At 44.9% G+C, this 23,969-nt stretch overlaps 1 protein-coding gene across 3 annotated transcripts in view; it reads left to right on the top strand.

Moving 5' to 3' along the window:
- Window positions 1-23,969, top strand: part of RAP1GAP2 (RAP1 GTPase activating protein 2) — a 191,594-nt gene that overhangs the window by 123,297 nt on the left and 44,328 nt on the right. For 2 of the 3 annotated variants that reach the window (XR_006728925.1, XM_045526106.1), the window contains exons 4-8: window positions 6,945-6,980; window positions 10,609-10,653; window positions 11,372-11,404; window positions 11,796-12,008; window positions 13,186-13,289. Coding sequence is in view for 2 of the 3 variants with exons in the window: in XM_045526106.1 (XP_045382062.1) it covers window positions 6,945-6,980; window positions 10,609-10,653; window positions 11,372-11,404; window positions 11,796-12,008; window positions 13,186-13,289 (431 nt within the window). In the remaining variant the exon portion in view is untranslated. The remainder of the gene's footprint in view (window positions 1-6,944; window positions 6,981-10,608; window positions 10,654-11,371; window positions 11,405-11,795; window positions 12,009-13,185; window positions 13,290-23,969) is intronic. The other variant, XM_045526105.1, reaches the window with a different exon arrangement.

The following is a 23,969-nucleotide window of genomic DNA, read 5'->3' as shown; positions in this document are numbered from 1 at the left end:
ATTCCTCTGGGAAAATCCAGTGGCTTCCTGATGGAGGGAGATCCCCTTCCTAAGGGTGCCCCGCAGGACGTCAGTCTGCCCTAAAGGGCCTGTGTGACCCTGCCAGAGGGTCAGTGGGCGTTTAGTGAGTGCCTGCTGTGTGCGCTTGGCCGTGTGTGGCAATCTCAGGGTGTGTGGACAAGGGTGGGTCTGCAGGGCTGGAGCCGCTGTTCCAGGCTGGCCTGAGTCACCCCGCCTCTGAGTGGAAAAGGAGACTCACTCTCTGCCAAGGCTGGGACTGTCCCGCTGGAAAGTTCAACGAGTCACTGAGACGTGGGGCCAACCCGGCTGAGGCCAAGTTGCCACTGGCTGAATTCTGCTCCCGGGCACGGTCGGTCCACGCAGGAATCGCGCCCCCAGCGCGTTACTCACGGCTGAGGCTGAGTCACAGCCCTTCTTCCCACCACCCGCGCCAGCCCCGAGGCCGTGGGGCGTCTTCATTCAGAAACACGGACTGTCTTTACTAGTGATCTAAACACACCGTCCCCGGGGAGGCCAACGAAGTCAGCAAAGCTAAGTATCCTAAAGCGAGACCGGCTCCCGGCAGGACAAGCGCGTTCCCAGGGTGAGCTTTCTCATGGTTCCTTCTAGTAGCTACTATTGACTGAGCATTTGCCGCGGACCAGGTCCTTGCTGCCTTTTTTTCTTTTTGAACATAATTAACCCATTTATTATAGGCGAGCGATGTCTGAAAAGGCAGAGCATCTACTGGTCTGTCAATTCCTTCAGTCTTCCCATGGTGGCCTTCACCGTGACCGTGGAAGGGGTGCTTAGGTCCCGGCACCAGCCGTGACTGTTTTCACGCAGGACCCCCAGTGCCTGCACCCACAGCTCGTCTCTTCATCCTGGTTTTGCCACAGAAGGAGCAGATGCACTTGGAATGCTGTCTGATTTCACTTTTTGTCACTGTTTTCCAGAGGGAGGCACCATGGTGGGTCCCATATTTACCGACCATTCTGACCTCCTTGGTTTGTTTGGCCGTATCACCGCAAACTAGGTCCCAGCCCAGAGAGGACAAGCACTTCTTACAGATGTCCTCACTTCATCCACGTAAGAGCCCTGACAGTCAGGCATTGATTTAGGTGAGGAAATGAAGCGAGGATTTGAGAGGTTTACGTGCCTCATGCCACACAGCTGGGCAGCAGCGGGTCGGCCACTCCCCAGACCTGGGCTTTGGCCACTGGGCCCTGTTGTCTCCTGTGTCTTCCTGCTGCACCCAAGCCTAAGTTGCTCTGCACTGCCTTGCTGGTTAGGCCGAAATTCAGCGTCTCTGGACGCTGGACCCCAGCTCTCCTTTCCCGACTGATCTTCAAGGTGGCTGAGCCAGAGGACGAGGTCCAGTGGGGTGACCCACTTACCATCTGTCAAATACATGTCGTGTGTCTTCCCTTTTTCACCTTTGCCCACATGCTTCCTGCTGCCTGGGTACCACACCCTTTTCATCCCTCTCTGTCAAGTGGTTTCTCTTTATCTTTTAAGGTCTACCTGCGATGCCATGTTTTGCAAGAAGCCTTCCTTGATATGTTGGTTTTAAGATATGTCCCCAAATTCTTTGATACTTCTCTCTTCAAGAGGTAGAACCCAATTCCTCTCCTCCAGTCTGGGCTGGACTTGGACACTCACTTCTAATGAATAGGATAAAGTGGAAGTGACAGTGTAGGATTTCAGACTAGGTCATAAAAGATCTACAGCTTCCTCTGTGTGTGCGTGTTTTCTCTCTCTCTCTCTCTTTCTCTCATTGCTCATTCTGGGGGAAGTTAGCTGCCATGTTTCGAGGACACTCAAGCAGCCTGTGGAGAGGCGCATGTGATGCGGAACCGAGGCCTCCTGCCAATATCCACTTGATGCGCCATGTGGGTGCTGCAGCCCCAGTTGAGCCTTCAGAGGACCACAGCCCCTGCTGACATCCTGATTGCAACCACAGGGGTAACCCTGAGCCTGACCTGCACCGCTAAGCTGCTCCTGCATTCCTGACTACAGCAACCGTTTTCAGCCACTAAGTTTTGGAGCAATTTATACAGCAATAGAGAACTGCACTTGGCCTCCCAGCAAGAAGTGCTTCATGCCCTCTCAGAACTGCCGTAGTACTGGTCATTACAACATAACCTTGTCTCATAATTAAGATCTAGTACTCTGGAAGTTGGTCCCTTGCCTCATACTTACTTCCAGCATCCAGTTCATGCCCCAAAAGTACTTAAAAGGGTGGGGTTATCTGGTTGACCAGCGGAAGGGCATTGTCTAACAATATACCTAAAGGATTTTTTGATTACCAGTTTGCATGAATAACAGAGAGTGAGCTGGATTTGGGGGGATTGAGGGGAGCTTCTTAGTTTTTAATGCACAGAACCAAGGATGCACTCGGGAATGAACTGGCCTGCATCCAGGGGCTTTCTGCAGGCCCGAAGGCTGTGTGTGTATCTGTGTCTCTGGACCCACTCTGTTGTGAAGCTGGGGGAGGCAAAGAAAGGACTGCCAGGGCCTCCACTTATGTGTCAAAGTCTTAAAAACATTGAATAATTGCAAAAATAATTTATAATTATTGTAGGAAATTAAAAAAATACTGACAAGCAAAAAGGGAGAAAATATCATCCTTACCCTCTACCTCATTTTGCCCATGTATCATTCAAGATATTTTTCTCTGGAGGGGTGATACATACACTCATGCGGTCTTATATGTATAAACACAAACATGTTTTTATGTTTAATTGAAAAAAAGTGGAATCATCTTGTTTGAAACCCTATTTTTCTCCCTTAGCAATGCATCGTGAATCTTTGTGTTTGCATAATCAACACAGATCTCCTCTCGTATTTTTTGTATGAGCATACTGCCTGGCATTACTTCCTTTTCCCCTCACTGGTGGGTACTTTTTTCCTACTTTTTGGCCTATGAACAATGCTGTGACAAACATCTTTGTATGTGTGTCCTTGTGATGTTGCCCAGATATTGTTTTAGGGTAAATTCCCTAGAGCAGGTTCATTGGACCAAAGGATGTGAAAATTTTAAAGGCTTTGGACACATATAGTGCCAAATTGCCCTTTAGAAAGGTTGTACCATGTGTGCACTTACCTACAGCTCCTGTGTCCTTGCCAACATTGGCCAATCTGATAGATGAAAGATGTTGTCTTATTATTATCTTAATTTCTTAAATCAATGGGGAGGTTGGGCATGTTTCCATGAGTTTATTGGTCATTTTATGTTTCTCTTTTAGCAGTTTGTTCATGTCCTTTGCACATTTTTCTTTCTCTGTCACCTGGGATAGAGTGCAGTGGCATCATTGTAGCTCACTGCAACCTCAAACCATCCTCCTGCCTTAGCCTCCTGAGTAGCTGGGACTACAGGTGCCTGCCACCATGCCCAGATACCTTTTGTATTTTTTTGTAGAAATGTGGTCTCACTGTGTTGCTCAGGCTGGTGTTGAACTCCTGGCCTCAAGCAATCCTCCCACCTCAGCCTTCTGGAGTGCTGAGATTATAAGATGTGAGCCACCATGCCTGGCTCACATTTTTCTGATTTCCTTAGAAAACTTATTTATTTAATTTAATTGTGCAAGTAATGTGGTCTACATATTTGTGAAGTAGCCCTAATATAAAGCAAAACCCCCTTCACTACTCTTGTCTCCTTCTTGATATAATCACTTTTTTAATAGTTTGAGGTGTTTTCTTCCAGATCATTTTCTAAGCATTTATAGACATGCATATAGGTAGCTATAGGTTTTTTTTTTAAAGTTGTTGTTGTAAAAGTGAGATCATGTGTAATATATTGTTCTCTGATTTGCTCCCCCTGCCCCAACTTACTTTGTCTGGGAGAACGTCTTGTGTAAGCAATACAAACCTGTTGCTTTCTTTTTTAATGGTTTCGTAGTGTTTTTTGTTTGTTTTTTTGAGAAAAGGTCTCACTCTGTCACCCGGGCTAGAGTGCAGTGGCATCATCATAGCTCACTGCAACCGCAAACTCCTGGGCTCAAGTGATCCTTCTGTCTCAGCCTCCTGAGTGGCTGGGACTACAGCCATGTGCCACCATGCCCTGCCAATTTTTCTATTTTTTGTAGAGACAGGATCTTGCTCTTGCTCAAGCTGATCTTGGACTCCTGACCTGAACTGATCCTCCTGCTTTGGCCTCCTAGAGTGCTAGGATTATAGGTGTGAGCCACTGTGCCCGGCTGTATAGTTTTTTAAACAGCTTTATTGAGATATAATTCACATACCATAAAGTCACCCATTTGAAGTGTACAATAATTCAGTGTTTTTGGGTATATTCACCGAGTTGTGCAACCATCACCACAATCAATTTTAGAACATTTTCAATACCTCAAAAAGAAACCCAGTACCTTTAGCTACCACTTTCCAATCCCCCATACCCCTCAGCCTAACCAACCACTCGTCTATTGTCAGTCTCTATGGATTTGCCTATTCTGGACATTTTATATGAATGAAATCATACAATATATGGCCCTTGTGTCTGCCTTCTTTCACTTAGCGTAATGTTTTCACGGTTCATCAGTGCTGCAGCACATACCAGTACTTTATACTATTCATTCTTTTATGGATATATAGACCACATTTTGTTTATCTGTTCATCAGTTTATGGACATTGGGGCTGTGTCCACCATTTGGCAAGTGTGAATAGTGCTGCTATGAATATTTTTGTGCAAGTGTTTGTTGAGTACCTGTTTTCAGTTCTTTAGGGTGTATACCTAGGAGTGGCATTGCTCAGTCACATGGCAACTCTATGTTTAACTTTTTGAGGAACTGCCAAGTTATTTCCCCAGCAGCTGTACTAGTTTACATTCCTACAAGCGGGAGCTGAGGGTTCTAATTTCTCCACATCCTTGCCAACACTTGTTATTTTCTGTCGTTTGATTATAGCCATCTTAATGGTATGAGTGGTATCTCATTGTGGTTTTGATTTGCATTTGCTAATGATACTGAGTGTCTTTTCATGTGCCTGTTGGTAATTTGTGTTTCTTCTTTGGGGAAATGTGTATTTAGATCCTTTGCCCATTTTTAAATTGAGTTGTCTTTTTTATTATTGAGTTGTAAGAATTCTTTATATATTCTAGATACAAGTCCCTTATCAGATACATGATTTGCAAATATTTTCTCCTAGTCCGTGCGTTGTCTTTTCACTTTCTTGATAGTGTGAGGAATTGGTGTTAATTCTTCTTTAAGTGTTTGGTAGAATTTACAAATGAAGCCATCTGGGGGTGGGGTAAAAAAATTTAAAAAAATTAAAAAGAAAAATAAAACTAATGAAGCCATCTGGGCCTGGGCTTTTCTTTGTGGGTAGTTTTTTGATCATTAATTCAGTCTCTTTATTTGTTGTGTGCCTTTTTTAGATTTTTTGTTTCTTACTGAGTCAGTTCTGGTAGTTTGTATTTTTCTAGGAATTTGTCCATTTCATCTAAGTTATCTAATTTATTGACATAGAATTGTTTATAATAGTTGTATGAATGTAGCTTATTTTAACCAATTTCCTATAGATTGCTATTTAAGTTGTTTCCATTTTTACTGTTGTAAACAACGCAGTGAACATTTTAGCATATCTATCTTTGCGTACATGTGCAAGTGTGTTAGAGTGTGGATTATTAGGCCTGGAATTGCTGGGTCAGAGGTCTGTGTATTTACCGTGTTGATTGTTTCTGCTCCATTGTCCTCTTTCTGCTCATCTTTCTATCCATACTGATTTGTATAAGCTCTTTATGTTTGTAATCCTGGTCTCCTAGAGACTGGAGTAGGTTAGAACGTGCGGCGTGGCTGGCGCATTTGTACCCAGAGTGAGTGGGAAGGGTAGGCTTGGGATCCGGGTGTTTGGTGGCTGCTTCTGGTCAAGGGTGTTGGATGTGGACACCCCACACCCACCCTGTGCAGTCGCACGTGGGGTTTCCAGACCCTAGACCCCGAAATGCAGGCAGGTCAGAGGCTTTTTGCAGGGCTGTGTCTCTCCAGGTGACTCCTCAGAGGTCCTTCCTGTGGTGGCTCTGGGGACTCCGGGAGCAGTGGGAGCTCCGGGCAGCTCTGGCCCGTTGGTGCCTGCAGAGGAAGGGAGTGCTTGGAGGCTCCACCTCTGCGTGAAGAAGTGGCCATGAGCACTGGGGGACTTCTGAGCCGCCCTGCATGGGTTTTGTTAGGGCAGAGCTTGCAGCCCCTTGCCCGACCGTTCCACTTCCTTTTTCTCCTTTTGGTCTTAACTGGAGTTTACAAAAGTGGCACCAAAGTAGGTTAAAGGTTTGGACAACTGCAGTTTGAGATTTCAAAAATAATCCATCCAGGCCCCTGGAGGCTGCAGTTCAGTGGTTTCCAGGCTTTGCTTCCCAAGCGGTAGGGTCCCAAAGCGGTGCCCTGGGGGCAGGGGACAGGGGCAGGCAGAGGTGGCCCATCAGGGGCTCAAGCCCCGCATGGCTGGTCTGGCGGCAGCCGCTGTGCTGTCCCTGGGTTGCCACAGCTGGGTTCTGAGTTAGATTTTCTGTGAGGAGACAGAAGGGCTCTGTTGCTGTAAAAGCTGGAAAACTACTTGTGTCGCACGTCCTGGCCCCACTGTTGGGTTGAAAAGATCCCAAACACGGTTCCTGCTGCAGGCTGAATCCTGGGGCTGTCAGGCATCTCGGGGAACTTGGTTTTTCCCAGGGGCCCCCACACCCCCCTTCCTGGGCAGACTTGAGCGGCTGCTCTCCCCTCGGCCGTTCGCCAGCCCAGGCGTGTTTTATTTTCTGTTTTGTTGTGTGGGGTGTTCCGGCCCTCCAGCCCTGCAGAGGCAAAATCAAATCATCTTCTCTCTTGATCCAAATGAATTTTGTCCCTGGGGAAGCCCCAGGCTCAGCTTCCAGACAGGGGGTGAGGAAGAGGCTTTCTCGGCCGAGCTCCTGGCTAACACCTGTCTCTCCCCCCACCCTCTCTGTGTCTTTCAGTCCGCGGAGTTCTTCGAGATGCTGGAGAAAATGCAGGTGAGTGTGCATCCCCAAAGCAGGGGCGAAGCTGAGCCCCAGGTGTGGGTGCTCTGGGGCAGAACACAGGTGCCTTGCGGGGAGGGGCAGAGGAGAGACAAGCACAGTCCCCCGGGCCTGGATAACCAGAGGCAATTTTGCTACTGAAGGGCACAGAGCACTTTGGGAAGACTCCTGCCTGCAGGACAGGGAGGATAAAAAGCAGAACTTCCCCAGGATCGCAGCCAGGGATTCCATGAACCCCACAGATGTGGCAAGGGTTTGACAGGGGGTGTTGTTCCTGGAATGGGTTGGAAAGAAAGCCTGAAAAAACTAGCCCCTTCTTAGAGGACTCACCTCATGGTGGGGAGGCAGATAGGCAGGGTGGGAGGCAGACCTGAGTTCAAATCCCGCACCACACACTTACTAGCACAAGTTCCTCACCTCTTCTAAGTATCTGTAAATAAGTAAGAATAAGAATACCCACCTACATGGTGGTTGGGATGAAATGAGATAATATATGTAAGAATACTTGGTCGGCACTACGTAACAGTAAGTTTGCAATGTGGGGGTTCTCTGTAATGACTCCTCACCGGGTTCAGGGCTCCCGGGAGAGAGCTGCTGCCCTAGGGAATGGTGTCGGTCAGAACTGATACGCGTGGGAAGAGCGGGGTGAAGATGCTGGTAATGGCACACACGTGTTTCAAGCACTTCTCTGGGCTCGGAGACTGACAGGCATTATTTCTTCCTGATAAGGCCCTCAGAAGTAGTATGTTATTATTATCATGCCCGTATTGCAGATGAGAAAACTGAGGCACACAACTGTTAAATAAAGCACTTAAAGGTGCATGGCTCATAAGTAGCTTCAGAGCCAGAGGGCTTGTACTATGATACTTGTTACCCTAAGTAGATGCCCCAGGCTCAAGGGAGGAAGATTCTGTAGTAATGGTCTGGAAGTTCTAGGAAGACGGGCAAATGCGGGGCCCAGGGCAGATCTGAGATACAGGTGACGCGGCCAGGTCTCCCGATGGTGGGGAGGGAAGGGGCTGTTTGGAGAAAAAATATTATTAGTGGTAGTGTCATCACCACAAGCAAGTTATTAAGATCCTCCTCCACACCCAGCGGTGTGTGGACCACAAACACACACACACTTTGAGGCAATTTATAATCAAGTTGAAGAAACAAGGGCGGTGTATGTAGTGACAGCCAGTAGTGGGGGATGGTGTGTAATTCAGTGCTCAGTTGCTTGGAGCAAAGCTGGGGTTTTCACCTCAGGCGGATGGGACCCTGGCACTCCGGGGAGCTGGTGGGGCTGGGGGTTTGCTGCTCCCTCTGCCCTGTCTCTGGTTGACCCCCCAGTCCACCCCTCTTTACTCCCAGCTGGAGCCCCCCACCTCCCCAACAGAGGGCTTCTCTGTTCGAGCACCTGATTCAGCCCCACATAACTGGCTTCCTATTCTGTTGTTTAGAGGCTGCTGGGCACGTCTTCTCAACTAGCTGGGAGCCTCTTGGGGACAGGGGTCTCATTTTAGTCTCCCTCTGCATCTCCACCACAGCCGGTGCCCGTGGGCAGGTTCCCATTCCATCCCAGCCGAGACTGGGGAAGCTAAACTCCCCAGTGTTGTGTATTTGCCATGTGCCGCTCTTCCTAGAACATCCTGCTTTTCAGAGGGCTCACGGTTTCCAGCAACTGTGTTCGTAGGAAGCTGTCATGTGACATCAACCGATGGTGACGAAGTGTGCTGCGTGGTCCTGAGTGTGGGCTCCGTCTCTCCTCATTGTGCGGTTGTGGAAACGGAGTCTCAGGGCAGTTGATTGCTCAGGTCACTCTGCTAGTTGTGCAGAGCTGAAACTAGGATCCAGGACTCCTGGTTCCTCACCTAAGAGTCTAGGAATTTGGGGGAGGGCACGATCCCTGTGAAGCCAGAGGGGCTAAGTGCACAAGCTTTGGATCTTTTCAGTGCTGGGGTCAGGTTCTGACCCTGACGCTTTCTAGCTGAGCATCTTTAGTGAAGTCACTTTCCCTCTCTGAGCCTCAATTTCTGCACTGGGGGGAGAAGTAGAAATAAAGATAATACCTATTGCAAGGGTAACACACAGAGGAGGGGAGCACGGCAGCGGCTTTGTGTGCGGGAGGGAGTGGAGTGGCAGAGGGGAAGGGAGGAGGTTTGCTCTCCTGCCCTAGGGGCTGTTCCCAGACAGGGGTGACTAATGCAGCACAAACAAAACAAACTCCTGACATCACTCCCCCACCCCCATCTGCCCAGCGTGCCAACCTGGACAGGGTCTGCAGAACCACCCAGGTGGCCTTTCCTCTGTGTGTGAGAGGAGCGCCTGTCCGGTGGGAGGAGCCCTCCCACGCCCTCCTGAACAATGCTGCAGGGTGACTGAGTCCGGAGAAGTCCGGAGAGGCCGTGTCTAAATACACTCGGGTAGCAGGAGCCCTGGTGTCCGAGGTGTGCGGGGTATGGTGGGCAGGTGACCTGGCTTCAGAGCCAGGCCCTGCCACTCACTAGCTGTGTGACCATAGGCAAGTGTCCTCCTCCTGGGGGCTCAGTTTCCTCACCGGTGAAAAGGTGCTGTGAGTTTCAAAGGAGACCGCAGAGGGAGCTCACTTGGGAAGGTTAACATCCTGACGCAGTAGTGGCGAGGCGGGGCTGCTGCAGAGCTCTCTCCGCTCCGGAGGGGAACTGTTCCTCCTAGTTTGTCCACCGTCTCACACCCCTCACCTGATTTATTCAGATGGTCTTGGGAGCACCATGTGTTTCCACCTTGCACAACCCAGTGGAGTCAGAACTCGACTATGGGACCACCGCATGAGGCACTGCTCCCCAGAAGTGAGACTTCCGGTTACCTGTAGGCAAACTCCTTTAATCCACTCGTTCAATCTGATCCCTGCAGTGGTCCTCGCATCTGTGCGATGCAGGCTGGCTGTTATAATCCTCACTTTATAGATGATGCCATGGAGGCTCCTAGAGGCTAAACTTTGTCAAGGGTCACAAATAGTAAGCTCATAGAGGAATGACGACCAGGACCAGGCCTCCTACCTGTCTCCGCAGGCCCTCCCACCAGGGAGAGGGTGGAGCTAGTTGGCGTGGGGCCCAGAGGGCTGGCTCTGACACCAACAGATGGGGTTCCCGTCTTTCCCCTTTCCCCAGTGGCTCTGTGAAGATATTTAGGCTCCAGGATGGTGTGACTGCCGACTTCACAGTAATATTAAACAACAACCCATTGCATTTACTGTATACCAATCAGTGTTCCAAGTGCTTAACCCATTATTAACATTCAGCCTTGACTACATTAGTCGGTTCCATCATCATGCCCATTTTACAGATAAGGACACTGAGTCACAGGAAGGTTCCTGTGACTTGCCCAAGGTCATAAGGCCAGTAAGAAAGTGGCAGTGTTGGGATTTGAGCTCAGGTGCTCTGGCTGTTATCCCAGCTGCCCTGCTGCCTCTTCCGAGGCTGCTGGGAGGACTGCCAGGGCCCAGGTGTGCGCTGCGTGAGGGTCCAGCACGTGCTGGCTGTTGCTGCTGCTGTCATTACTAACCCCCGGCGAGGCCAGGTGCTCAAGAGACGCCTCCCTCTGTTTGCTCTTTTGTGCGACCCTTGCTTTTCCATGGATCCTCTCTTCCTTGTTTCCGCAGGGGATCAAGCTTGAAGAGCAGAAGCCGGGACCCCAGAAGAACAAGGTGGGCTGGGTGGGTGAGTGGCAGCCAGGTGGGCCCGGCGAGGGGCCAGGGTGAGAGCAAGGCAGGAGGAGCAGCCCGGGTGCTGGGGACATCTGTCTCTCACCCGCCTAACTCTGACCTCCACCCAGGGCCACTTGGGTGACCGCACCCTTGTTAGGCTGGCACACGGGGAGCAGCACAGGGGGCCCTGGCTTGATGCCATTAGGGCAGCTTCAGAGCAGGCTGGTACCTCAGGCTTGGCGGCTTGGCCCGGCTCCACCTCGCCCGTCCTGCGCGTGTTGTACACAGTGCTTAGGGGCATCAGGCTCGTGCCCTGGGCTCCAGTGGGCAGTTAGCTTCGGGTTCCACTTCCAAGGCCTGGGGGTGCAGCCCATCACTCGGAGGTCAGCCCCCTTGCCTGGAGAGGGGTGCTGGGCGAGACTAGGAGTCATCTTCCTGTTAGCTTTCTAGGGTGAGAAGCTCGGCACCTTTGTAAACCGTGTCTTTGGTTAGCTAGCAGGGTTTGTGTTAGGTTCTGTCAATTTAGAGAGGAGCTCAAGAGATGGCGGATCCCAGGGCTGCTTCTAGGCTGTTCTTCCATCTGCTGTTCTTTACCTCAAAGCCCTGGTGCAGCCTGCCAGGCCCCCCAGTACGCCCCACCACCAGACCTGGAAGAGGGAAACGGAGACTTTCTGGGCACTGCTGGGACTAACGGTGGTGTCATCGGTTTGTCTTGCAGGATGACTATATCCCGTACCCCAGCATCGACGAGGTAGGAGCCCCTCTGGCCACTCTACAGTCTGCTCTGGGTCCCATTCCTGGGGAGGTGACGGTGACGATGGTGATGGACACAGCACACAGGAGAGAACCTTGGGCCTGGGGCCTCTTCCGTCTTTGCCTATCTGACCTTAGCGTTTTCAGGTTTAAATTAGGGGTGTCCATCCGGGCCTTGCAACCCTGGGGCTACAGGGTCAGCGGATGCAGCTGGAGATGTTGTGGGGCTTAGGGGAGGGGTCTGTGTTACCACCTGTGGCCTCAAATACTGGGCTCCCCTCCTGGGGGCAGTTTGGAGGTGGGTGGGTAGGGACACCACCACTGCCATCGCTTCCTCCCCCTGCAGTCCCAGGGTCAGCTGCAGCGCAAGATCCCCCCTCTGCCTCCAGGTTGTGGAGAAGGGAGGCCCATACCCTCTGATCATCCTGCCCCAGTTTGGGGGCTACTGGATCGAGGATCCGGAGAACGTGGGCACACCGACATCACTGGGCAGCAGCATCTGCGAGGAGGAGGAAGAGGACAGCCTCAGCCCCAACACGTTTGGCTACAAGCTCGAGTGCAAGGGTGAAGCCAGGGCCTACCGCAGGCACTTCCTAGGGAAGGTGAGGCTGGGGCCCTGGGAGAGAAAGGCTGCTGGAGGGGGGCCCAGTCCTCTCTCCAGTCCCCCAACCCGTTCCCAGTTCTGTCCCTCCATTGCTCCTGGCCGTGTCTTAGCGGGAGAGGTCTGGCTGGCTCTGTCCTGGGGGCAGGGGCAGGGGAGCGGTGCAGAAGGCAGGAGGCCCAGTGTGACGGGTCCTTTTGGGGACCCCTCCCCCCAGGAGATGGTGGGATGGGTAGTGTTTGGGGTGAAGGAGGGTTGGGTAGAGTTCAAGGAAAAATATGTTCTCACACCATGGAAGTCTCCATTTCCATCTGAATAGTGTAAGTCTCTCAGGTCCTCATTCAGGCAGGTCCCCTGAGTCCTTGTACTGAATAATGTGCTGGGAACCTCTGACTGCTTGCAAGTGACACAGCTATTTCTTTAAATGTATTCTGCCCTTCAGACTCACCAGATCCCCGATGTCCTGAGGGCAGATTCCGGAAGTCTCTAGCATAAGGCGGATTTGTGGTCTCCCACGGGAGGAGGCTGCATGTGAACCCCCAGGGATCTTGTTAACACGCAGATTCCAGGGCCCCCACTCTGAGTCGGCGAGTGTGGGGTGGGCTCCCCGAAGCTGTGTGTTCAGCTCGTGTGCCCTGATCTGGGGGCCCGCTGGTCCGGAGCGCCCCTCAGCTCCCTGTGGGTGGAGGTGCTGGGGTTCCTCCCAGCTTTCTTCCCCTGAAACCTTCTGAACTGGTGAGGGCTGCCCCCTGGGAGTGAGAACATGAACTCAGTATCTTGTGGTGAAGAACTTGAGCTTCGGAGTCAAGACAGACATGGGTTTGAACCCCGGATCTGCCACTTACAGCTGTGCACGCCTGGGCAGTCACTTAACCTCCCTTTACACTGGTTTCTCCATCTGTGAAGTGGGGACAATGACATTACCTCCCGTGTGAAGCTGTGGTTAGGATTAAAGGATATGATGGGTACTAAGCCCTTAGCACAGAGCTGGGCATGGCCCAAGGCCTCAGCGGTTGGTGCCTGTTACTGTGACCAGCGTCGTCGGTAGCAGCTGCAGCAGTAGCCGCCTTCCCTTTGTCCTTGCCGTGGGGCTTCTCACGCCTCGTGGAGGAGATAGTTTTGGGGGACACATCCGGAAGTTTTCCTCTTTCCCGCTCACACCCGATTTCTATTTCTAGGATCATCTAAACTTTTACTGTACGGGCAGCAGCCTGGGGAACTTGATCCTGTCCGTCAAGTGCGAGGAAGCTGAAGGGATTGAGTACCTGCGGATCATTCTCAGGTGGGGCTGTTGCCCAGTGCGAGCCGTGCCTCTTCCAAGCAGGGCTGCCTTCAGTGGCAGGGGACCCAGAAATACCAGTCCGACCAGTCTGGGGGTACTTGGGCTTGCTGGACTCCTGGGGCTGTCTGAAGTTGCCAGGCAGGGAGACCCAGCAGCCAGCTGGCTGAGTGCCCAGCTGGCGGAGTGCGGTAGTCAGATTGGTATCCTGGTCTCAAGGTCACCTGGACCACAGTCCTTCCTGCCCCTCTTTCTTGCAAGGTGGTGGCTCTGAGGAAGATGGGGGATGAAGCACAGTGGCTCGGTGTGGCTCATCCTGCTGAGACGCAGCTCCAAGTCCTGGGAGAGGGTTAGCCCCGTGCTGCCTGTGGTGTATGTGTAGTCGGGGAAGATAGGTCACCAAGTGTCTGTGGCGTTTGCTGGGTCCCTGAGATGGAGTGACATTCACAGCAGGAGCACTGATTTATAGCTGCAGCCAGGGCACCTCTCCCTGGACTGTGACCTCTTCAAGGGCAGGAACCGTTTTGTGCTTGGTTCAGCTAACATGTTTTGTAAAACCTACTGTACCAGAAACTGAAATAGGTGCTGGGGATACAGGGGTGGCTAAGACTTGGTCCCTGCTTTCTAAAGGCTTACGGTCTAGCACGAGAGAAAAATAGAATTTGAATATGCTGCAGGAATTATTTTAGCAACATGCCCAGGATGCTATGGGAGCTCAGAGGAGTCTGTGTCTTATTTATCTCTGTCTCTGGTGGGTGGTGGAGAAGCCAGGAAGGCCGAGAGCTGGTGCCTAGCAGGGTACTATGAATCTGTCACACTCTCAATCCACATTTCTTGAATCTCACTGGAAGTTCTTAAAGCTATTTGGAAAAGAACAATAGGACTTTTTTTTCCTGCCCAAATATTGAGATACACATGGGAGGGAACAAGGACACATAACCCTGCCTTGGGAGAGGTAGGAGGGGAGATGGTTTGAGGAGGTTGTCAGTATCCATCCAATCTTCTCATTAAGGAAGGAAGCAATTTTCTTTACAGAGGTCCACTTGACTGGAAATCATATTTGCAAGGCATAGAACAGTCAATTAAATAGCTAGAGCCAATTTTCTGAAGGGTAATACCTGGATCCCCATCTCCAAATAGGATTTCTAGCTATTAAAACTGCTTCCCTTCTTAATAAAAATCAGACCAAGATTGGGTAGAATTTCTGAGTAAGATGACAACTGAACACCAGAACCTAACCCCTCATTTTTCTAATACTGTATCCTATCTGAAATACTGCCTCAGGGCTGGCAGCTAGAGAAAGATGCCAGGCACACAACACATGCTTTGATGGTTTTGTGTTTTTGTTTTGTAGTCTGTGGGGCAGTTAGAAGAGTAGGTGATGCTGAGAGTCGAACCCCAGTTCCCCTTCCTTAGAAAGCAATGTAGTATGGGAATATGTGAAATTGGAGATTCTCGAAGAATCCTGTCCTCATTAGGGTAAGAGCAAGCCCTGGAATGGTCAGGGATCTTTCCCCATGGAACCACTTTTGTTATGGTGGGTAAGCAGCATCAATTGAAATCAATGCCCCGGGGAGCCCAAGGGCAAGCTCCAATGTGGCTCTCCCAGTAGCAAGCCAGCAGGCAGGGTGGCGGAGAGAAGCCACACACCAGCTAGGAAGTTGGACAATCGTATCATGTACTTGGAGTGACTGCCAGGCCAAATTGGAAACCAGACATGAAAAATTGGCTCCGTGGGTTAGCAGCTTTACCAGACACGGGGAAGAAATTATCCGGAGATGAAATTCCCTGCTGGCAGTGACTCCTGTCCCAGCCTCTTCCTCATTCCCCGCAAGCTTCTGGATTCTTTAGTTGATGTCCCGAATTTGTAACAACCAGATCTCCCTCCTAAAATCTGAGTATTCTAACAGCCTCTGTGTATGCCATGAGAGTAGCCAGGAAGAATCTATCCACAGCTGGGAGACAACAAGCTTGTGTAGATTTCTCCTTTTTCAAGTGTGGATATAAAGAATAATAAGAAGAAAAAAATCTCTTTTAGGTTGTGAAAGAAAAGATTCTGCATCTAAAAAAGCATAAACTAGCTAGAGAAAGAATAGAGTTTAGAAAAGTATTTACTTTTACAGAAAGCCAGGCAAAATTGAGATTTTATTAACTTTGTATTTTTCACAAACTTCTAGAAAAAACAAACACTATGAAAGAAAAGACAAAAGACAGAATCAGCCCAACAGAATGAGATGAAAAAGTTGCTTGTTAAGTTAGGAAGATAATACAAGAAAACTAAAAGTGGCCAAAGGAATTTTAAATGGCATTTGAAGCAGTAAAAAGCAGAATCTTCTTTGTCGAAAATCCAGTTGGTAATATGGAGAACGAGATTAAGAAACTTTCACATAATTCAAAAGAAAACACAACCACTTTAGACTGATGAGCGAGATTATGCTGAATATGGAGGTGGTGAATAGGAATTAAACATGTGGATAACTGATATCCTCAAGCTGATTGAAGACTTAAATCTGCAAATCAAGTGACTCACCCAGTAACAGACAAAATTAATAAAAAAACTAATAGCTGGACATATTTTGGTGAAAATTTATATTTCATAGATATAAAATCACTGGTAAAATAAAAATATTCCAAACAATAAAGGAAGACAAAGAATACACACATACAGACAAAGAAAATAAATCATAGATAAATGTGATAGGAGTGTGAGTACCTAAATTATGATAATAAATATAAATGAGTTGAATTCCATTATTAAACGGCAAAGATTCTTAGTTTGGGTCATCCCTCCAAACAAACCCCATAAGTCTATCTATCTATACTTTATTAAAGAAGGTAACTTGGAATATTTAAAAAGAAAAGAGTTAAGAAAAAGAACAGTCAGATACAAAGAGAAAGCGAGGTTAGCAATATTAACATAGAAAAGTATAATTCAAGGCAAACAAGCAATCAGTGTAATAAAGAGCTATTGTCTACTCATAAAAGGAAAAATCCACAATGAAGAGATCTTACTAATATAAACCTTTATCTGGTAAATAGTATATATTATAACATAGTATATGTATATGCACACATGTATATGATTAAAATATGGAGATTCACAATACAATCATGGTAGATTTTTAATACACATCACTTGACGTATCAATACTAGGGTAAGAAATGAAAGGATATGGATAATCTCATTAATATTATTTATGTAAATTATATATGTTCATCTTTATATGTATCTGTTTCAAACTTGGATCCTCTAGCAGATTTTTGCTGCTTTTCAAGTGCCTATGGGGTGTTTACACACACTGATTGCATAGCCGATCAATGGTTTTTTGTGGACCTGCTACATCAGAATCATCTTGGACCTTTAAAACAAAGCAAAGCAAAATGAAAATAAAAAATCCAAGCAAAACCAAAAACTGAGATTTCCAAGCTCCAATCCAACTATTTAAGATATACACATAAATATATAAGATATGTAAAGATATATAAATAATAGTATATATTCTACATATTCTTATTTTCTCCCTTATTTCTTCCTCATTTCTGTAGCTTTCTATAGAACATACTGTTTTGTAAATTGCTTCTGTTAATAGGTCTTAGAGATCTTTCCATACTAGTATATAGAGAGTTTCTCATTTTACTGCTGCATAGTATATCATTGCATGGATGCAAAATAATATATTTAATAGATCCCCTATTAAGGACCACTGCCAATCTTTTGATATCACAAGCTTCAATGATTAACACTGTACAAATAATCAATCCGTGTGGATTAAGATAGTTTCTCAGGAGTGAGATAGCTGGGTCAAAATGTAAATGCACTTGTATTTTGATAGATAATATCTAATTGCCCTTTGTAGGGGCTGTATAAATTTGAACTTTCGCTAGCAATATAGGAGACTGCTTATTTTTGCAAAGCTTTTTCAGTAGAATGTATTGTCAAATACTTGGATTTTTGTCAATCTGGTAGGTGAAAATGGTATTTTAGTGTAGTTTAAATTTAAAATAATCTTGATATGAATCATGCTGGGCATCTTTTATATTTAAGAACCACTTGTATTTATGTGCTGTGAACTGTTCATAAGCTTTGCTCCTTTTTAAATTGGAGTGTTATTTGAAATTTTGATTTTTAAATATCTTGTAAGTGATTCTTGATTGCAAGCATATTTAGGAACTTTTGAACCACAAAGTAAACCTAAATAAATTTCAGAAAAGAAACACTCTGCTGGATATATTCACCTACAATTTGACAATAAAACTAGAAATTAATAACAAAATGTTTTTAAAAACCCACTTAACCATTTAGAAATAAGCAATCTCTTAAATAACTTTGGGACCAAAGAGCAAATCAAAGCCGCGGTTATAGAATATTTATAAAGTAATGACATTTACAGAATTATACATAAAAACTTATGTGTTATATTCAAAACTATACTTACAAGAAAATTCATTGCCTTAAATGGTTTCTTATTAAATAAGAAAGAATGATATTTGCAAGTCATTGCTGTTTGTAACCTCTCTATGCCTCACTTTCCTCATCTGTGAAATGGTGATGGTGGGATCTATCTTAAAATTATTGAGTGCTTCTATGCCTTGGTGAGTCAGGGCCTCACGTTGTAGCTACTCAATAAAGGGTAGCTGCTATTATTATTATTGTCATCAATATTATTACCTAAAGAAAGTAAGATAGAAGAATGAATTAACAAATATTAAAGCAGAAATAAATAAATTAGAAATAAAAGAACACAAGATTATTGATAGCTAAAATTTAGGCTTCTTTTGGGGGAAACAAAACAACAGGAAGATAGGTAACTAGCTTGTTAAATATAGATAAAAAGAGAAAATTAAAATACACAAAATTAGGCATAAAAAGACATATAACCACAGATGTGAAGAAGGTTAAATGATTACTAATGGATGCTGTGTTCAACTCATGCTATTAAACTGGAAATTTTATTTGAAACAGATGCCTTTCTAGGAAAGTAAACCTTACCAACTATAACTTAACATGAAGTTAAAAACCTGGACAGACCAATAACTGTGGAATTGGTCTGTCCAGGTTTTTAATTGAAATAGTTCTCAAAGAATTATCTCCCTAAATGGTTTTAGATCTAGATGGTTTTGAAGGTAGGTATTTTAAACTTTAAAGGAACGGATTTCATGTTATTTAAATAGTTTAAAAGAAAAGAAAAATGTGGAAAGCTTCCCAATTAATTTAATAAAGCTTAAAAGATCCTCATGAAAAAAATCAGGCAAATGAAATGCAAAAAAAAAAAAAAGGAAAAATAGGGGCTAATATTCTTTATGAATATAGAAGTCATGTTCTAAATAAAATATTAGTCTAAGAAACTCAAATCTAAGCAGACTGTTAAGAATAATTCAGCATATGGCTGGGTGAGGTGGCTCATGCCTGTAATCCCAGTGCTTTGGGAGGAGGGAGGATCACTTGAGGCCAGGAGTTCGAGACCAGCCTAGGCAACATAGTGAGACCCTGTCTCTACAAGAATAAAAATAAAAAAATTAGCTAGGTATAGTGGCACACACCTGTAGTCCCAACTACTTGGAAGGCTGAATCAGGAGGATCTCATGAGCCCAGGCATTTAAAGTTACAGTGAGCTATGATCATGCCACTGCACTCCAGCCTGGGTGACAGAGCGAGACCCTGTCTCATAATAATAATAATAATAATAATTCACTGTAGTCAAGAAAGTTATTTTAGTAATGCAAGGATGGTTAATATTAGGAAATTCATTTATTCAATCAGTGTTTGTTTAACCAAGACCTAATAAGTGCCAGACTTTGTCTAGCTGTAGAGATACTGTGAGGGACAAGCTCTTATCTTGTTACTCGGCCAAAGAAAGCGTTCAATACATTTTAGAAATTCTTATTCCTGTTCTTAGTCTTACTCACCATCTCCTTCTTATGGACCCGAATCATTATAGGCTAGTGAGGGTGATGCAAAAGGTAGTAGGGGAGAACTGAAAGGAGTGTGGAATGTGGTTTCCGAGTGTGGTTGGAGAGATTATTCTATAGAGATAAGAAAGGCTAGATAATGTATAGACAGTGTTTAGGAGCTTGAATTTTATCCTAAGAGCAATAGGAGAGCTACTAAAGCGAGAATGTCATATCAGATTTGTACTGTAGCACAGTCACTGGGGCTAGAAGAAGGAGAATGGCTTGGAGGAAAAGCAAGGCTGGAACCAGGAAAGTGAGACAGGAGGCTGCTGTGATGAGCCAGGTGATTATCACAGGGGATGATCCAGGCCACCAGATTGCATAATGTGAATGGTATCCCTGGAGCTGTGCTAACCAACAGCCGTGGTGGGAACTGAACCAGGGTGGCTTGCACCGAGAATAGAGAAAAGTGGGTGGAAAATTCCAAAACACCTGGGGAAAACTGACATTAAGAAAGACATCCAAAAATGTCAACAAATGGGAGATGGATTTACTGCTGATGAAATGCAAATAATCGTATACTTTCAAAGTGACTTAAATATATTTAAGATCTTGAAAAGATAAAGAATGAATAGCACTTATAAAATGGATAAATTGTGATACAGAGAAATGAACCAAGAACACATGGGTATAAAAGGAAAACAATTAGAATTATTATAAATAAAAAATAGTTGTGGAAGATAAAATCTAGTCTGTTCAAAGAGTGAATTTGTGAATTGGAAAACAGTTCCAAGGAATTCACCCAGAACACAGAACAGATAAAGAGATGAAGTATATGAAAAAGAAGATAAGATATGTGGATAGCAGACTGGGAGGCCCCAGCATTTGTCTTAGGAGTGGAAAGAAGGAAAGAAAAGAGAGACTAATGAACAAATACCCAGAGAGGTAATAGCTTTGAGACTGTTTCAGAATTTAAGAAACTACACACCATGCTGCTGAGCACAATTTTAAAATAATACTTTTAGGCACGTTGAAGTGAAACATCAGAAATCAAAGATTTAAAAAATTTAAAAGCTGCCAGAGGATAAAGACAGATTATGAAATAAGACAGTTCTTAGCCATGATAGTTGTTGGAAGACAACAGACAATATCTTTAAAGTGTTTAGAAGGAGAAAGAAAATAACTCTCTTGGCCGGGCGTGGTGGCTCATGCCTGTAATCCTAGCACTCTGGGAGGCCAAGGCGGGAGGATCACTCAATGTCAGGAGTTCAAGACCAGCCTGAGCAAGAGCGAGACCCAGTCTCTACTAAAAATAGAAAGAAATTAGCTGGACAACTAAAAATATAGGAAAATGTAGCCGGGCATGGTGGCACATGCCTGTAGTCCCAGCTACTTGGGAGGCTGAGGCAGGGTTGCTGTGAGCTAGGCTGGTGCCACGGCACTCTAGCCCAGGCAACAGGGCAAGACTCTGTCTCAAAAAAAAGATAAATAAATAAAAAAAAATAACTCTCTTAATCTATAATTCTGTACCTGGAAAAATTATCAGCAAACACAAAATAAAACTGTTTTCAGATATAAAAAATGAGTATTGTACCACTCACAGATTATCCTTGAAAGAATTAATAAAAGATTAATTAAGAATTAATAAAAGTAGTTAAGCCAGAAGAAGAGGACAAAAAGAAAAGATTTAATTAAGAAGTAACAAGAAATAGGTAAACTCTGTTGATACATTTAATTACTGACTGGAAAAAAAGTAATTTTTTGCATGTTTAAAAAGAGGCTGAAATCCTAGCACTCTGGGAGGCTGAGGGAGGAGGATTGTTTGAGGTCAGGAGTTCAAGACCAGCCTGAGCAAGAGTGAGACTCCGTCTCTACCAAAAATAGAAAAATTAGCCATAGCTGGGCATGGTGGTATGCACCTGTAGTCCAAGCTACTCGGGAGGCTGAGGCAGGAGGATTGCTTGAGCCCAGGAGTTTGAGGCTGCTGTGTGCTATGATGATGCTACTGCACTCTAACCCAGGTGAAAGCCAGACTCAGTCTCAAGGAAAAAAAAAAAGACTTCAATTAAATTTATAAACCAAAGTAGCAAGGACAGTGGGAAGGGAAGAATTTAATGGATTAAGCATACTTCATTTTTTTTTCTCATTTACTCCCTCAGGAGAAAGATTACAATTTTAGAGTTGGTTGGAAAGAAAAATTTAAATATGTGTATTGGAAAATATAGAAATAAAATCTATAGCTCCAAGATTAGCAGAGGGATAAAAAGAGAATAAAAAAAGCAAAAAGAAAACAAAAAACCCATAACTTTATTTAGTCAGAAGCAGGAAAGGAGAAAAAAAAAAAGGAAAGAAAACACAGGGAATAGAAAATGTAAAATGGCAGATTACAAATAATTCCAAATATGTTAATAATTGAAGCACATATAAATAGATTAAATTAGCCCATTACAATCTCAAACGATCAGATTGAATTAAAAATACAGCTATATTCTGTTTACAAGAGCCATAACTAAGGAAAAATATGTGGATAGATTTAAAATAAAAGAATGGAAAAAGATATGCTGGGGAAAATACTAACCAAGATAGCTGGCATAGCACTATTAATATCAGACAAAATAGAATTTCAGGACAAAAGCCTACTTCATCTGCACTTCTGATGTTTCCTGCAGAGTGGAGGGAACACTTTTGTGTGACACCCTGACTCTCCCTGCCCTCTCTGATTGGTGCGTTTGGGAGCAGGAGCTTGTTCTGTCCCCCTCAGAAGATGTCCTGTACTAGTTTCACCTAAGCAGCCCTCACCGGAGGGGGCTTGCCCCTGCTCAGTACTACTGTGACTGGGTGGGTGGGTTTGGCTAATTCTGGGGTTTAGTCAGACCTTTTTCATTTTCACACTAAGCTGTGTGCTCCCACTTGATCTTTATCAGTAACAAAGGAGTTATTTTGACTCCCAGCACCTTACTCTGTCATTTTTTTGTTTGTTTCTGAATTTGTTGAGAACCTGGGCAGGGAAAGATGGCTTTTACTAGCCCCCTCAGGGGCCGCAGCCTACATGATGATCAAGAAATCAGTACACCTAGAAGATCTGACAGTCATGAACTTGTACTTAGTAATAATGGTCTTGAATTTAAAAAAGCAAAACTGACAGAAATATAAGGAGAAGTAGACAAGCCCTCCGTTATAATAGGAGATTTTGATAACATCTCTCAGAAACCAGTGGATTAAGCAGGAAAAACCTATGAGGATGCAGAAAATTTGAATAATACAATTAACAAGTTTGATCTTGTAACATACATTCCTGCTCTCAACAAAATAAAAGAGTACATTTTTTAAGCCTACTTGGAATGTGAAAAAAATGCATGTATTAAGTCAATACATTTCAAATAATATCCTATAGATTATGTTCCTTGAATATAAAACAATTGAATTATAAATCAATTAAGATACCAAAGGAAAAACAATCTCATATTTGGAAAGTTAAAAAAAAAAACCCTTTTAAATAACTCATGGGCTAAAGAGGAAATCACAAAGGAACTGACAAAATATTTAGAACTAAATGTCAGTGAAAATAGTACCTATCAAAATGTGTGGGATGCAGTTAAAGTGGTACTTAGAGAGTTGTGTAATTCTAAATGCACTTGTAAAAAAGAAGAAAGATTAAATGAATAAGTATGTAGGTCAGGAAGTTAGAAAAAGAATAGTAGGAAAAAAAGCCCAGATTGAAAATAGAAGGAAGCAAATAAGACAAGAGCAGACTACTGAAGTAGAAGCAAAAATATGAAAGAATAAATGGTCAGCAAAACCAAAAGCTGTCTCTTTGAGAAGACTAACAAAATAGATAAACCTCCAGCTAAGACTGATAGAGGAAAACAGATAAAAGATACAAGCAAATGGTATTACAGCAATGAAGGTGTACACTACAACTAGAGGTGAAGTCCTAAGAGAATACCCAAAACAACTTTGTATCAATGAGTTTGACGGATACTTTTGTAGAAAATCATAAATTACCAAAATTGACCCAATAAGGAGTAGAAAACCTAAACATTCACCACTAAAGAACTTAAATTGGTAGCAAAAAATATATCCTCCTATAAAAAATAATAGTCCCAGAGATGTCACAGAGGGCTTTTAGTGGACCTTTAGGGAATGGAAAGTCCCTGTGTTATACAAACTATTTCAAAGGGTGAGAAGCTACCCAGCAATTTTACAAGGCTGGAATAACATCTTGATCTCAAAACCTGGCAAGGGAAGTACAAGAAGAAAAAAAAAAAGGACCCATTTTGCTTTTAAACATACACGTGAAAATTTAAATAAAATACATTAGTCCCCCCTTATTTGTGGGGGATATGTTCCAAGACCCCCGATGGATGCCTGAAACCTCAGATAGTCCCAGAGCTGATTGCTATCAATTGGCAGACATTTCTGTTCATGTCTTCCACCCACAAATTAAGTGCCTTTTCCATAACTAAGCACTTACCATGCACTGTGTGGCTCTAACTTTTGTAGTTTGACATGTGACAGCAAAACCAGCACGAATTTCTTTTTCCTTCACAATTTAAGATTCTTTCTTGCCATAGATCTTAGCAACCTCAGCATATGACTTTTCTTTCCCTTCCAGATTAGATAGAGAACTTTCATCTTTTCACTTAAAGGAAGCATTTTACTACTTGTCTTTGGCAGATCTGAATTGCCAGCATCATTACTCTTGCGCTTTGGGGCTATTATTAAGTAAAATAAGGGTTCCTGAACACAAGCACTGCCACACTGCGACAGCTGATCTGATCACAGAGATGG

This window comes from Lemur catta, chromosome 15, assembly GCF_020740605.2.
Source record: "Lemur catta isolate mLemCat1 chromosome 15, mLemCat1.pri, whole genome shotgun sequence".
Taxonomy (NCBI): Eukaryota; Metazoa; Chordata; class Mammalia; order Primates; family Lemuridae; genus Lemur; species Lemur catta.
The sequence above is the reverse complement of the archived record's forward strand: the minus strand, read 5'-3'. Positions and strand labels throughout refer to the sequence as shown.